The following is a 16,083-nucleotide window of genomic DNA, read 5'->3' on the forward strand; positions in this document are numbered from 1 at the left end:
AGCTCACTCCTTTTGTAGGCTTCCATACACTCTCCAGCAAGAGGCAGATGGATCTGACCAGCTGCCAAGCAGGACTTGCTTTCTTCCTGAAGAATTTACAGTGCAAGCACTCGCAAAGCACCCATTAGATTTTCATCAATAGTGTTTAACTTCCATATGAAGGAGATTGGAGGGAACAAGGGCCATTACAAAATGCAGACCACTTCTTCCAAAGGTAGGTGAGCACCAAATGCAAGAGCTGAAGATACTGACTGCACATTGTGCCCACTTCCTGACAAGCTGATGTGACACAAAGTAAATGTGAAGTGCGCATCAAAAGGCTAAGAAAGGCTTTGGGTGTGCTTGTATACAACTACAAAATTGAATAAAAGAATGAAGTGCTTGAAGAATAAAAAATCATTTATTGAGAACATGAGGAACAAACAGGTACGCTCATGCCAGTTGGGTAAACCACAACTGCAGTCATTTCCACAATTGTATGCATTGCTATAGAATGAAAAAAATTAAAGCAGTTTCCTTAAAGGAAACAAAAGATAGAAGCAGAAGAGAGCTTTTTGTAAGAATTGAAATAGTACAGCTACATTAGCAAGCAAAACCTTCTGTTATCTACACAGCACAAAGGGATTCAGGTATTGGTACATAATTAAGGGCAAGCTAGTTTTTGGTTTTTCTAAAACCAAGCAACTCCTGCATAGACTAGAGGGACCACACAAAACTCTCTCTTGCCTAGTAGAGAAAGGAAACGGCCCTCATGTTTCACTGTGCTAATTAAAAAATGCTGCTCAAGAAATGATGAAAAAAATCATAGAATTACTCAGGTTGGAAAGGATCTCAAAGATCATTGAGTCCAACCGCAACCTAACTGTAGTACCCTCACTCTAACAACCTTCTGCTAAATCATACCTCTGAGCACCACATCCAAACAGCTCTTAAACACATCCATGGACGGTGACTCAACCACCTCCCTCGGGAGCCTATCCCGGCGTTTAACCACCCAATCATCACACACACCAGCAGCACTGGGAGGTTTGGAATGAGTAGCTACAAAAATATTTTGTTTCTTCTTCATTACTAATGCCTGCAGTGAAGCTTTTCAGAACAAGGTGCCTTATGCACAGATGTGTTCCACAGTCAGAAATAAACTGCTCAAACTGAAAACCCTTCAGACATACAACAACACACGGGAATGAGCAGCATGGAATGAATCACAAGCCGCACCCACGTTAGCCATTCAGGTAGTTTTTATTTACCACAGTTCTTCAAAATACTCTCCTTCAATGGGAAAAACCCATCACTGAAGCACAGCAGCACAAATACATTATTCAGATTCAAAGCCATTCAGGCTGCTGGAACTCAAAAAGCTTTATATTCATGCCTTTCTTTGAACTGTTCAGCACTGAAGATCAAGGTGCTCAGAAAACTTACCAGCTCTTTAAGAACATCAATTAGGACCTCCACATTCCAGGTATGGGCTTGTGCTCCATCACTTTTATCTTTCCCATCACTCCAAATTCCACTGCCAGGAGCCGAAATAGACTGCAAGTTAAACACTACCCAATCAAGCATTGGCTAGAAATAGAGAACTCTCAAAGCCCACCAGCCATAGAACTTCTCACTACAAATGAAAAGAGAGGTTCAGACCAGTAATGACACCACTTGCATGCTGCTAAAAAATCCTTCACTCAAGAAGGTATTACAGAACTTTACAATAGAACCTTCAGAAGTATAAATATTGAATAATAAAAGTTTACATTCTTAAGTTTTCATTTCCCAATTTCCACTTATTAAAATACAAACAACCCATCCTGTACAGCACTCACTTGTAATGGAATACCATCTGTCAACCCCGAATGCGTTCGAGCCATCATCCCCAGAACCCTGGCAACCTGGGCAGCCGTCACCTCCCGGACTCCAAACTGCATGATTATGTTGCGACATTCTTCAATGCTAGGATGGGACAAAACAGACAGACTTCAATAAAGCCAATCATCCTTCAAACAACACAGGCTTAGCCCTCAGAACGAGCCTAAGCCAGAAACAGCCACATGTTTGCAGGCTCCTGCTACCATGGTCAGGTATTACAGCACTCTCCTTGAGCCCTAGCAACTGTATTATAAGATTCTATTTATGGAAAGGTAACAGATATATAGCATGAAATAAACTCGTAAGATATTCAAAATAATTCCTCAGTAGAGGCATTCTAACTATCATCTAGTTTTTCCTCCTGTATTTCTGGTAATCATGACAACTCACACACGTATATAAACAATCAATGGCACACAGTATCTGTGCTAGGTGCAAAGATGTATAGTCATGCTCACATGGCTCTCAGCAAGCCTACACAGCTCTTTAAACGGCAGCCTGTTTCACACAACACTAGCAACTCCAGCTAACAGAGATGCATATTTCACATTTATAGAAGGGGAAGATAGCCAAGAGAATCTGGAATACTCTGAATGAGAATGTGGGTTAAGTATGTACACAAATATACACGCAAAGCCAGGGCAAGTTTAAGACAGCTGTATTTCTACCAAAATAAGCCTAAGCAGGCACAGGCTCTGAAGCAGCTGTCAGGATACTCCACTTTATCACCAGCAATTCACTATCATAATTATATTCCACAGCTTCAAGTAATCTTAATTATGAAGTTTAAGCTTTGATAAGCACTGTACAAACAAGAAGCTGCTGTTGGGCAACTCCCTTGAAGAGACACTATTATCTGCAGTTCTGTAATTCACTTCATGTGGTCAGTGAGCCAGCAGGAGTGTGCCATAAGTGCAGAATAGGATTTAGGTGGGACTCATGTTTACTAAACCATCTTGTTTTTAGGAATGTAACCATCCTCCTTGTTTATAAAACCTTCCCAGGGAAGGCGAATATCTTTAGCTAACAGTTTTTACCACGACATCATAATATACAATTTCAACAGAAAAGCTACACACAACAGAAGAAAGCAAAACAAAATAAGGATTAAAACTGACAATCTCAAAATAGTTTACGTTGCTCTTTCTTAATCTTGTGCATCTTGAGAAATAAAGAAAGCCACCAGCACCCAAAGTGCTTGATTTCACTTAGAAAAAATTGTCTTTTCCTACAAACCTTGTACAAAAGCCATAGCCAACTTCTTGCATAAAGTCTGCCAGAGAACTCTCCATCATTGTTTTGGCTATCCCTCCAGAATCAGGCAGGATCCTGTCCATTAGAATGTCCCGTTTTTCAGGGTATAGAAGTGGTGCAAGCACCACAGGGCAACGCTCCTGGGGAAAATCTGAAGGCAAACATAATGAAACAAAGTCACGTCAAAGACCCAGAACAATAGTTGTTGTATGCAACTGGCTATTCAGAAACAGAATGCCATACTAAAATTTCTGCAGCAGCAAGGAAATTCAGACGCTGCTTCAAGTATTCTTCCATACCACCTAGTAGTTCCCTGCTGACCCTCAGATGTTCTCAGAGAACAAGAACGTACAAGAGACTAGATTAATATTTTCACTGCAGCTGCCCAAGAAAACCAGCAGCTGCAGTGGGAGCTTTACAGCTACAGACTGTTGCTAACAGCAGCCACCCAAAAAAAGCACAGAGCAAGGAATAATACAGCAGTAAAGAAGGCTCTCCCCCATACTGGGAATTATTAGGAAACAAAGGAGTTGCTATCGAGTCCACAGCTTAAGAAGTACTTCAGTCAAACTGAGGCACTTGAGGATGGAAGAATACTCACTCTTCCTCTCAGGGAAAAAAAAGTTTAGAGAAGACACAGTACTGAGAAGATGACAAGTATTGCTGGCAGTTTTGTTCACAGCAAAATAGCAGAGTAAAGACAACCTATGGGCAGGTCCTCCTTACACAGCACTGTCTTGAAGACAACGCATAATACCTCCAATACCCTTTGGGGCCACTCAGAGAAGAGTTCCAAGTTTCCCACATCAAAGCAAGGAAAATAACAGAAGCTAATGCACTAATCTTCATTAAAGCAAGCATGACCTAAGAAGTCACACCTGAACAAATGGTAGAAACATTCTGCTCTCCTGTACAAAGGATGAATTCCTCTAGATCTGTGTAGAACCAAGCAGTGGGTTGTGTTAAACACAGTTTTTGAGTCCAAATTCTCATCCTCAAGTGTTTACAGTTCGCACTTTGGTTTTGGAAAGGAAAGGACTACCACTTCACATCTCATTGACATTATCCCCCTGCCACCACACAAGGTGAATGGGAGATTCCAGGAATTTAATCAGAAACCACATCCCATACTCTGCTAGTATTTCACAGATCTGCACCTAATATAGAACACCCAGTGATTACTCTTTCAAGTTAATGATTTTAAAGCTTTAAAAAAAAAACAACAACATGTTAAAGTCTATGTTCCTTACCCTGTAGAGGAGCTCAGGCTTTTCCAACTACAATGCACTGTTATGTGTTAGTTAAAACCACAAGTGCCATCCCACACAAGCAAACAAGTAGACTAAAATATCATCTTATTTAATACGCTTATTTAATCAAAAGTCTTTCAAAAAAAAAAAACCAAACCAAAAAAAAACCAAGCCTTAAGGTTGTCTCAAGTTCCTGCAAGCTAAAAGAAATACCATTCTGGCCAGAAGTCAGAGCAGTAGTACTTCTGTCAGTTTTGTTAGGAAAAATTACTGAGTTCTACCTCAGCCCCACCCCCATTTCAGCAGCCTGTACTGACAGCAGGTTTACAAATGCCCATTTCTAAATTGGCACTTAGTCTGGCTCCCAGAAAAACACCACACTTACCTCTACGTAATGTTTTGAGGAAAGCGTCAATCTGTTCCTGTCCCACCCCAAAGGCTCCCTTCTGCCCAAAAAGGAGATGGGAGAGGAGAAGGTGCAGGACCTCTATTGCAATATCTTGGAAGCCACCTTCTTGATTTCCACTGACGTCCGCGTCAATGTAAGAGCGTAAAAGATCTGGGAGTTTCTGTTTGATAAACTGGGCAGCTGTTGAATGCAAAAGAGAAGAGTCAAAATCTGAAATCTGTTTTCAATATAACGATTTATTTCAGTTAAGTACCATTCTCTTACTCTGAGTTTGTTGATCACAAACTACAACAGTTCAGATTTAAAGATAAACTTCATAATTCAAACCTCTGAGCTTAATTGTTAGTGGACAACCATAACAGTAAGATACTACCTCAGTCTGACTCATTACCTAGCAAGTCACTCATTGAAGGGACCTCTGACTTCACAGGAGACAAGATGGCCACGTTACCTATTGCCCTCCCCAGAAAAGGCTTTAAGACTTCAGCGCCTTCACTGACTGCAATATCACGCATGCAAATACCTACTTACTTAGAAAGCCCTACTGCTTAAATGGGAAACAAGTGTCTTTGCTGTGGTGTTTTGGAAGGCTCACTTACCAAAACCTCGTAGATCTGAGCTGAAAGAGTTCAGTAAAGCGAGACCAAATATCACCTACAAACAAAAAAACCCCAAACAACAGTAAGGAGACATCGCCCTTTTCAACAAGCTCAGTCATAAAACACTAAAACAGTTTGAAAACAGAAGGTTCACCTACCTCTTGAACTTTACTTAATTTGATGACTTTACTCAATTGGGCAAATAAATGGGGTGAAGGCTTTAGACTCTGAAATGAGTAACAAAAAGTTAAATAGAGCTGATTTTGTGATTAGTCTCACTTGTCATAGCAGGCAATCTAGATGCCTGTTTGCAGGTCTTGAATATTAGTAACTGTTCTACTGCAAGCTAACACAGCTTATAGTGGAAAGCTAAGCATCTCTAGGACTATTTTTGGATGTGTGTAGACCAAAAGTTTACTCCCTGTATTAATTTAACTTCACAATTAAATCCCTGTCATGGCTTTTATACTGACAGAAACAGAAGCGCTGATGATTTACTTTGGTACTGCCTGCCACAAACAAGCCATTAGGTAACATACGTTAGATAAAGCTTTTATTTGTTTTTTAGAAGTTATTCTCCTGAATAACTAGCTCTAACAAAACACAACTATGCAAGTTCAACTTTTGAAGACTTTACCACAACCAATTCCAGCCATGAAAAAGCCCAGTAGGATCCTGTGCACAAACATACACACCTTCTGATAGTGCAATGGATTGTCAATGGCGTAGGACAGCGTCGAGATAAAGTTTGGTTTTGTAATCAGCGACGCACACTCCTGGATCAGAAATTGAGTCTGGGAAGAGCAAAGCAACTTCAACATTCATATTGTTTTGACACAGGACAATAAAACAAAGATTCTACTTTTCAATACACACAGGAGAACTACACATGAAGCACAAAAGTCTTGCAAGTGCCTAAATTTTCATCCCCACTCATTTAACTCGTTCCTTTTCAGTCACATTTATTTCAGGTTCTGTTTGGTTTTCCCCCTAAGACTGAGAAAGTGACTGAATACACATCCATTAAATGTTAAAGAAAACTGATATGCAAATGTGAGACATTTCATTTTCTGTAAGCACCCTCACACATTGCAGTAGACAATCTAAGAATATTTAGTTCTTTTATGTGAGTTAAGAAGTCTGCACCAGTATTGCTTAAGGATGAAAAACATGAGCTAATACCAGAAGTGTCAGTTAGTGACCTGGGACAAAGGCTTTCAAGGAGAGCATTGTGTGTCGTGAAAAAAGCAACTGTATGTAAGCTGTTTTCCCAGATCAAGGTGCTTTAAGAGTCAGTTATCAGTAGTTTACTGTCTTCAGATTACAGGACTAGGCAGTCATAAAATCATAGAATGCCTTGGGTTGGAAGAGACCTCAAGGATCATGAAGCTCCAACCCCCCTGCTGCAGGCAGAGCTGCCAACCTCCACATTTAATACTACACCAGGCTGCCCAGGGCCCCATCCAACCTGGCCTTGAACACCTCCAGAGATGGGGCATCCACAGCCTCTCTCAGGCAGCTGTTCCAGCACCTCATTGCTCTCATTGTAAAGAACTTCCCCCTGAAATTCAACCTAAATCTTCCCACCTTCAACTTAAAACCACTTCCTCTTGTCCTGCTATTATCTGCCCTTTCAGAGTTGTCAGGAGGTGTTTGCAATAGAACAGCCACATGCCACAACAGAAGTTCACTTGCTGCTACCATCTTCAACCCCTGTGTGCTCAGAATGGATCACACCCTGTTGCAGCTTTTGCACACATAAAGCCAACAAGGAACTGCCCGAGTGCAGACTTTACCTGATGGAAATCTTTGCCACTGCTTTTACCATCGCCACTGAAATCCACGTGCGAGAATAGACAGCGTAGTAAATGCCTGTCTGCCTCGGGACCGTGCCTATTCACAATCTGAAAGAAAACATCCAAAAAAAAAACCTCGGTAGAAAACAGTAGTTATAAAGCATGATCTGGGACTATTACCATGGATACAGCAATGCTTCTAGTGGTTCATTCACCTACAGTTTTAACACAAATGAGAACATTGGCCCTTTAATCAGTAACCTAAAAGGCAAGTCATTAAACCTATCTGCAGATTAAAAATACAGAAGGCGATAGGAAAAGAATCTAGACCCAAGTCATGGAAGAAAAACTTCAAGCATCTCTGCCACTAAAGTAGCCCAGGATCCACGTGGTGCCACAGTCCCACTTCTCTGTATTTTTCCCCTACATTTTCTGCATCTCAGCCCACAAGAGCACAGAGCCCTGGGACAGCGTGCACCTCTGCAAGACAAGGGATGTAGCCCAGACAGTACTGCAGCTTCACTGAGCTTGCAGCTTCTGTTCTGTCTCCTGCTCATGTCTGACTGCCACAATTACTCCAGGCTCTTTTAAAACACTACACAGTAAGTGTTTCCTGCCTTTAAACTTAAAAAGCCAACCATCTCTAACTTGCTCATTGGCAAACTTTAAAAGCAAACAGCACATGCTGAACACCTGTGGTTGAGACTTCTCCCTTGTCATTAGAGCTCATTCAGCCCAATTCTATAGCTCAGCAATAGGTGATCCACATCTTTTAAGCATCAATCAGTCACTTCTAACTCTTTGTAAGTCCATGTCTTTGTTAGCATCCCAACATTTGCTTTAACTCCTGACTACAGCCTGGCTCATCAGCTTGTCATCTGAAGAACCTTCAGGTTGTTTCAGTATTTATTCATTTTTTAAAATCTTATCTAACTGCATGGCATCACTTGTCTATAATAGAATCCATACAGGCAGAAGCTTCAAGTTACTTAATCACCAGTAGCTTGCTTTATTTGTCCAACAGCAGCAAACATCAAATCGAACCCTCATTTATCAGTGAGATGCTGCCATTGTCTCCACAAGACATGTAAGCATGCCCCAGCAGCTCTGCCTGTACTCCAGCTCCTTCCATTAAGTTCAGTGCTTTGCCCTGCCACAAACCTCCCTGCTTGCTGGTGGTTTCCTTGTGCAAAAAGACAAGGAGCACTGCTTCTGGCTGCATCCACTTCAGCTCTGCTGACTGATGGCTTTCAGCTCAATTCCTGTCATTATCGGACCATATGCTTCCCTTCCCTTTGCTTATCCCAGTGGCTGCCAAGCTTTGTTCTGCTGGAAAGGAACATCCATTTCGAGACAGCCCTGCATCCTGACTGGTGGTGAGAACATAGGTGTCTGTGATACATCAGCCCAGAGCAGATAGCCCACTTTAACTATGCCTGACAGTACTGCCTCTGAGGGCAGCCACCCCCCACGAACTTGTAGGAAGCTTCTCAGTCAAGCAACTCTGAGTTAGTTCACGCTTCAGAAAACAATCCCAATCAAATACGTAGATTTAGACGTGGTAACAAGACTGGAATGAAGCTGGATCCATCTTCTAGTGAGCTACAACCATGATGAATTCATCAAAGCAGATGGATGCAGAAGAGAACTGTACACAGTGAAGTTATCAGTACATCTCTGCATCAAAATTAGATTCCTTCCTTAGTTTAGAAGTAACTTCAGAAGGTTATGCATTTGAAAATTAAACATGTGCTTGGAGGAAATAAAGGCTGGAAGTGCATCATAGGCATTTCTCAGCTCTACTACATGGATATAGAAGTTCTTTTCTGGGAAATAGAGAAAGGGAATTGGTAGCTTTCCTGTATGAAACATGCCTGCTTCTGGCAACTGTTAAACTGAGCTCCATTGTAAGCTACAGGTAGTAGAACCATGTGTATTTGCATTTATCACACAGACAAGCTGGATTTTGCTCAGGCAAACACAGGCTTAGCTCAGAAATAACTGCCTTCCAGCTCTGTTCAACCGAGTGCAGAGAGCTCTGCCTTCCTAGACGAGTCTGCCCTCAAAGCCCTTCTCTCCTCACCACTAATTCAGGAAAAAGGAAACCACCAAATCCATTTTGAAGGAAGTCACTCTTTTGAATTTATCTTTCTGACAAAACGCATAGAAGATTTTTTTAAATACACGTTCAGTTTTTTTAAAGCAGTCTTAAAACATCACCCATGTTAGACGGTCACTGAAAGCGCGTTAAAGCAAAAATCAGCACTGTCACCTTTACGTTCTCTAGTGATGCATTTAAAGTCTATGGCATTTTGTTCAGAAGTGCAAACTGGAAGAAAGCCAGCAGCTTAAGATCAGAGGCTATTTTCACTAATCATATGTGAAAAGAACACTTGCAAGTATGCTTTTCCACATACTCTGTATGCTTAGGCATGAGCTTTGTAAAACTGAGTTATGCCAAAAATTCACACCGAGCAGTGTAAGCAAGATGGAAACAGCTCAAGCATGCACATATCCCCTGCAACTACCTAAGGAGAAACTGCATGACTTGACACAGAAGTAAATACTAGCAAGTTAAAAACAACAGGGGAGCGTGGAGATTTGAAGAACTGAGTATCAGATTCTGTGTTATAGCCACATATACTCAAATCAGCCATTTCCACTTGCAGTCTCTCAACACGCAAAGAGGCCTGTGGTGAAGGATAAGGAGGAGCCTGTCCCCATTTTAGAGATCTGTATTCCAGCTGAAAAGAAGACTGATCATATACTCTCTCAAACCTAGGAATTATTATGCTGACATAATTTTTCACGTTAAATCTGCAAGTCACACCTCAGTCACGCCTTGCTTCTGGAGCTACTCATCTGTTGAAACAGGCTGACTTATGGACAGAAGGATTTCACACCCTTGCAAGTAATGAACTTGCAAAAACATGCAAACTTCACAGAAGTTCCAAAAGGTACTGTTCCTATCTCTCCAGCTTACGAGATGATTCTAAGCACCCAACATGGCAGAAGCTGCCCTCTGTCATCTCTGGTGAAGAAATGAGTGCACTTTTAAAGAAGTCCACCTTTAGCACAAATGGACTGTGCTTAAACCGTCTGCCCTCCTCATCCATGTGAGCACAAATGTTTAACCTGGCCCAGGTGTCTGTTGGAAACCCATCTAAACTAGTTTCTGAAACTTGCTCAGTAGCATTCACTTCTTCCTAAACACTCCTCTGCTGACAGCTGTTTCCAGCCCCATCCTGCAATCAGCACTATATATAAACGGGTCAGTCAAACCAGAATTCTTGCCCAGATCTAACATTTTTTTTTTGTTTCAAGCTACAGCTACTCTGCCTATAAACCCAAGGCCACAGAGGCTCACCTGACTTACCAGCATGCTACACTCCATCAAGTGAAACAAGGAGCAAAACTCTTCCACCCTGAGGCAGATGAAGATATTCAGATTGACCATGTCCTCTCATTTTCAGTGCAACAACTCTGACAAGGAAACTATAGTTACCTCCCTCTCCCACCTAATGCCCTTACAGAGCATCCAGAAGCTGAAAAAATGAACCTGAAAGAGTTCAGGAAAGCTCTGCATGCCATACCCCACGAACAGCAGCTGATCCTAATGCACAGCCACAGTCACACTGCTTTGAGCTCTGAGCAGCAACTGGTTGCTGTACTCCGCCACCCAACAGACGAATCCAGCAGGAACACACAGGAGCTGCAGCTCCCCGTCCTGCAGCACAGAGCCGTGCACAGGAGAGCACTGTGGAGCGTAACTCAGTCAAGGAGAGAAACTTCACCTGACACTCCCATTCTTTCTCTCCAAGATTTCCTGTCACACTGCTGCTTTACTTACGTGCTGTATTTCTTGCTGGCTGGCTCGGTAGTTTTTCTTGGTTAAATTGTCCACCAGGTAGCTGATTTGAGACAAGGCCAGCGAGAGCGAGTCAAGATTCATTGCTGGTTGGGGCGGAAGCAGGCGGCCGAGCCCGGCGCAAAATCACCATTATTCCCCTTTAGTCACCTCAGAGACAGGTTAATTGTTTTTCCCCCAATTAGCCTGTATCTGGTTGTGTTACTTTCTTCAGCTCTTTCTCAGTTGTCTTCCTCTGTACAGAAACATGGCACCTGCAAGACAAAATTGCACCAGGTTTGAGTTCCGTAGCAACTTCACAGCTCTGTTCCAGGTACTGCCATTACCTTAACTGATAACATTCTTTAACAAGTATTTCCCTATTTGTTTTGATGAAAAACCTTAAACTTGTTCATATAATATCAAAAAGACAGTGGCTCCTCTGTACTTCACTTCCAACAGAACAATTCAGAGCATAAGTTTCCTTCCTCTTGCTTGCAAGCTAGGCTGCAAACCAAGTAAAGTGAAGTTTAAGAACACTAATACAGACACTTTTGAAGGCTTAACTTATGTGAAGCATTTGATATAATGACATCCACCGGGAAAGCAAAGCATTATGAAGTTTTTGCAACACAAGCTGAGCTGCTTGCACAGCACCCAACCTTTTATCCCTTTCTGCACTTTGCCAGCCTGGAGGAGCCAGCAAACAGCTCGGCTGGAAGAATGACCGCCCTTTCAGCACTGTGAGAAAGAAGAAAACGAGATGCATAGCAAATGAGGCACCACACAGCAACAATCAGAGGTCACAATCACTCCACGCATCAATCAGGAGTTTACACAAAATGTGCTCTTTGGCCATTTCTGTAACATTCTGCCTCACTGCTATCAAATGGCATCACGCTCCGCAGCACGCAGCAAAACAAGTGGTTGTGAATGAGCAACACACACAAAGAGCTGCAATAAACTAACCCTAACATTTGGCTCCTAGAGAAACAGCTTTCCAGTGAGCGAGAACAGCAGAGCGTGCCAGCTTAATAGATCCCTATGACAACACAAATCTTGGCACTTGACATCTCATCTGTTCAATCACAGACTGCCAACACGATACGGTTGCATCCCAAAGCAAGTTCTGCACAACCAGCAGTTGCAGGAATCCTGGGGGAAGAAGCTCTGGGAAGCAGTCCTGTTGTTTCCCAGGGGTGGAAGCACTGAAGCAAGCAGACAGGGCTGTGCCAAGCAGAGCTGCAGCTTCCTCCCCTTCTCTCTCTCTCTCCGTACAAGAAGTATTCACTCACACTTCGAGCTGTTCTTTACCACCTGCCTATTTAACACTTTCTCCTGCCACAACAGGAAGGATGCACACAGGTTAGCTCCAGTGGAAGGGGCAGCAGCGTGCTCCTTGTAGGGACAGGCAGGTTTACACACAACTAATTCTCCCCTTGGTCCTCCACAGATGACAAACATCATGAGCAATGTGTTTCAACACAGCAGATGAAGATCCTTCTGGGTTTTTTTTTTTTTAAGGGAAAAAAAAAACAGCTTTTATCATGCCATAGAAACCCTGTGTGCTCCTAGGAACTACAGTTCCCATTCACACCAAGATCTTCCAACTACAATTTAAACTAATACTGAAAGCACTCTAGTTGACAATGACGAGCCAGAAGAGTCATGAAAAAATTTCAGAACTTGTTGAAAGTCACAACAAGAAGAATCACAGAAAGCTTTCAGATTTCATTGCTGTTCCTCTGGTAGGCTATAACTCATCACCTTCATTTACAGGCTTAAAAACTCACTGAGTGTAGAAGTTCTGTAGGAAGGGTGGGGGCACAGAGGTCATCAGGACTGGTCAGCAGCACAGTACCTGACTGCCTTCTGTAAACGGTGACTGGATTTTAGATGGCATCACCAGGCATTGCAGGCACACGCTTTTCAAGCAGTTCTCATCGTACCACACCAACCTAAAGCTTCTGAAAAGTATTTGTTACAAACAGACAGACTATTGTCGCCACAGTGATTACAGCTCGAAACCCCACAAAGAGTTGACAAGGGAACCCTGCTCCTGGTACAAACTCAGGAGCAGGACCCACGCTAGTACCCCAACCCTGCCATTCTTCAGCCAGTAAATCAAGCTTCAGAGTTTCCCTCTCTGGCCACTAGGAAGAGAAACGGCATTTCTCTGGATATCACTCCTCAGGCTGATACAAATACAACAACACTCACCCCACCCCAAATCAGCCTATACATTCCAGGACTTCAGAGTTGGGCTGAGCCACAGGAGAGCACGTGCCTACAGCCTGACCCTCCCTGCTGCTGCACAAAGCCCAGCAGAGCACAGAAACAGCCCAGCTGCAGCATCACTGGAAAGCAGAGACCACCAACTCTGTGTGCACAACAACACAGTCAAAGGAGGGCTTTCCTTTCCCAGGAAGCAGGACCAAAGCCTGAGCAGACACAGTGACTCAAGGGCAGAACACAATAGCTGAAGGAAGCAGCTTCCTATCTACATTCTAAATGTATGGCTTGTGTGGTATGTATTTCAATGCACAGCCACTTGCAGCTCCCACCAGCAGGAGACTGACAGCACTTCAAAGCTTCCCACAGTGCAACCTAACTTACAGCAGTACCCAAAAACCAGCACTGCCAGGAAAGCAGGGCACAGGTACCCTTTCTCTGGCTGCTGTATGCAAGACTGAACTTAATTTCTGCAGGACTGATTAAGGAAGCTATGAATGCTATGCAAGGCAGACTTTATTTTTAGATGTGCATACTCTTAGCGGGAACAAATCTCTCTACCCTGGCCTCAAGAATTCAAGCAGCTTTGAGTTCTTGTGGCAAACCTGCCTCCTAGACAAGTCCAGAACAATCAGGCCTCAGCCAGGAAGAGTTTACCAATGCATTACATCTGCTGACAAAATTGCTACTTGCAGTTACAGGGCCTACGATACAGTAACTGAACAAGCTCTCAGACACAGGACTGGGGAGCTCTGCCATTAGAACACTGCCATTCTACATTGCGCAGTGGGGCAAACTTTTAAGAGGCAGAAAATATGTGCTGAAACCTACAGTGCTGCATTGCCTGAGTGCTTCTTGAGGAAATGGAGGGGTCAGCAACCCAACATCTGGCAGGGGAGAAGCTTCAGAGGATTCTCTTCAATGCTGCAAAGTTCTGCTGAGTTACAACAACATAAGTGGGATACAATTGTAGGCTAGAATCCAAATGCACAGGATAGAGAGGGTTAATACGTAACCAGTAGTCAGGTGTGGCCAAAACACTTCAACAAGTTCAAACACTGCCTACTAACCTGAAGCAGATCAGGAGGAGAAACAAACCTCACTGCTGAGGGTGACAAAAACAAATCTCAAGTCCTCAGCACACATTTAGCAGCTACGTTACTAAAAAAACAACTCCAAAATTGCTTTAAACCAAACTTTGGGTTTTTTGTTCTTAGTACTTCTGCAGAGCTAAGGAACTATTCCTACTGAGTTTCAAGGGCTGCAAAGGCTCTAGGCCATGAGTACTGCAGGTGGAGGATAAAACAGCTCAAGTGACAGTAACAGCAGTACACATTCACTGATGAGGCGCTCAACTCCTGCCAGAAAACACCATACAAGTAAATAAAACAATTAAAACTAAGAACGCTATGCTAGATGGATAAACAGAATGAGGTATTTCTCCAAAGAGGAGAGACAGGGAGAAAGTGAATTTGCTGTGAGCCCGCCTTCAAGAAACCAGGCCATCAGGATGAATGGCTAATGACAGAAAACAACACATATAAGAGAAGAACACTCTAGAAAGAGTGTCACACAACACTGTGTACTCACTACCAGCTAAGTGTGCTTCCTGTTTATGACAGTCACCTCACCCAGGCTTGACCCACCTATAATTTTAGTCAATGCCAATGTAGTTACCTTAGAAACAGAAAACAGTCAAGTGACGTGCACTAGGAGTGACTTATCACGGTCACACCTGTGTCGCTGCCTGCTTTAAAAGAAAAAAAAAGGCAAGTTCCATTGAGAGCAGATGTCACACCTCCTTCTAAAAAGCTGGACTCATGAGCAGGTGTGAGTTGCAGATGTATCTAAAAATTAACCACAGAACCACAGGGGCTGGAAGGGACCTCCGGGAATCCCCCAGTCCAACCCCGTGCTAAAGCAGCTCACACAGGAAAGCGTCCAGGGGGGTCCTGAATAACTCCAGAGAAAGGGATTCCACAGCCTCCCTGGGCAGCCTGCTCCAGTGCTCCATTGCCGTCAAGTACCAGCCGTGTGTTGTTGCTGGTTTTTTTTTTTTTTTTTAAAGGTTACCTCATTTCTGTTGTAAACACAGGCATAAGTCAGCCCAAACAAACTGCCGTGGTCCGCTGAGAGTCAGAAATCGGGCTGTTCAAAGAGGACTGCTCAAAGACACAGAGCTAATCCAACAGCCAACTGTTGCAGCCCCTTGCACGGCAGCACGACACCCTGCCCCGAGGCACTGTTACCGCTACAGGCTCTCTCCTTGTGCTCCCCGGGCCCACCGAGCCGGCAGGAGCGCTCTCACAGCCAACCCCACCGAGAGGGGACGGCCCAGAGCCCCACCGATGGGGCCTCTCCACAGGACCCCCCCCCCCCCAGCTCGTGGGGGGGGAGAAGGGGAGGGTGGCGCCCGAGTTCGGCCGGGCCGCCGCTCCACTGTCTCAGCGCAGAACGCTGCTGAGGAAGGCGGCAGGGCGCGCTAGGCCGCGGGCCCTCACGCAGCGCCGCGGGCCCTCACAGGCCGCACTCCTCGCGCCCGGCCCCGCACCTCCGCCGTACACCCCCCCGCTTCTGCTGCGCCCCCCCCACCCCAGCGCACAGCTCCGGTGCCCCCAGCCCAGCCCGCAGCTCTCACCTCAGAGACGGCGGGGCCGGAGCAAGGCGCCGGGCTGCGGCCGCTCGCGCTTTTCTCCTCTCGTCTCCGCCGTTGCGCTACAAAATGGCGGACAGGTCGCGCGCTCACGTCGCGGCCTTTCCCCTCCCCCGTCCCCTCGCGGCACGCCAGCGGGGGGTGGAGGGGGAGGAGCGCGCGGAGGCTCCCGCCCCTCTG

General features: G+C 44.3%; 1 protein-coding gene across 11 annotated transcripts in view; it reads right to left on the reverse strand.

The window, feature by feature from the left end:
* Nucleotides 1-15,969, reverse strand: part of CNOT1 (CCR4-NOT transcription complex subunit 1) — a 53,493-nt gene extending 37,524 nt beyond the window's left edge. For all 11 annotated transcript variants that reach the window (XM_015279115.4, XM_015279111.4, XM_015279113.4 and 8 more), the window contains exons 1-10: nt 15,889-15,969; nt 11,022-11,293; nt 7,172-7,279; nt 6,071-6,169; nt 5,534-5,602; nt 5,376-5,430; nt 4,753-4,956; nt 3,100-3,268; nt 1,821-1,947; nt 1,426-1,536 (exon numbers count right to left, since the gene is read on the reverse strand). In XM_015279115.4, coding sequence (XP_015134601.1) covers nt 1,426-1,536; nt 1,821-1,947; nt 3,100-3,268; nt 4,753-4,956; nt 5,376-5,430; nt 5,534-5,602; nt 6,071-6,169; nt 7,172-7,279; nt 11,022-11,123 — 1,044 coding nt within the window. In that variant the 5' untranslated portion in view covers nt 11,124-11,293; nt 15,889-15,969. The remainder of the gene's footprint in view (nt 1-1,425; nt 1,537-1,820; nt 1,948-3,099; nt 3,269-4,752; nt 4,957-5,375; nt 5,431-5,533; nt 5,603-6,070; nt 6,170-7,171; nt 7,280-11,021; nt 11,294-15,888) is intronic.
* Between the last annotated feature and the right edge of the window lie 114 nt (nt 15,970-16,083).

The sequence above is a fragment of the Gallus gallus genome, chromosome 11 (assembly GCF_016699485.2).
Source record: "Gallus gallus isolate bGalGal1 chromosome 11, bGalGal1.mat.broiler.GRCg7b, whole genome shotgun sequence".
Taxonomy (NCBI): Eukaryota; Metazoa; Chordata; class Aves; order Galliformes; family Phasianidae; genus Gallus; species Gallus gallus.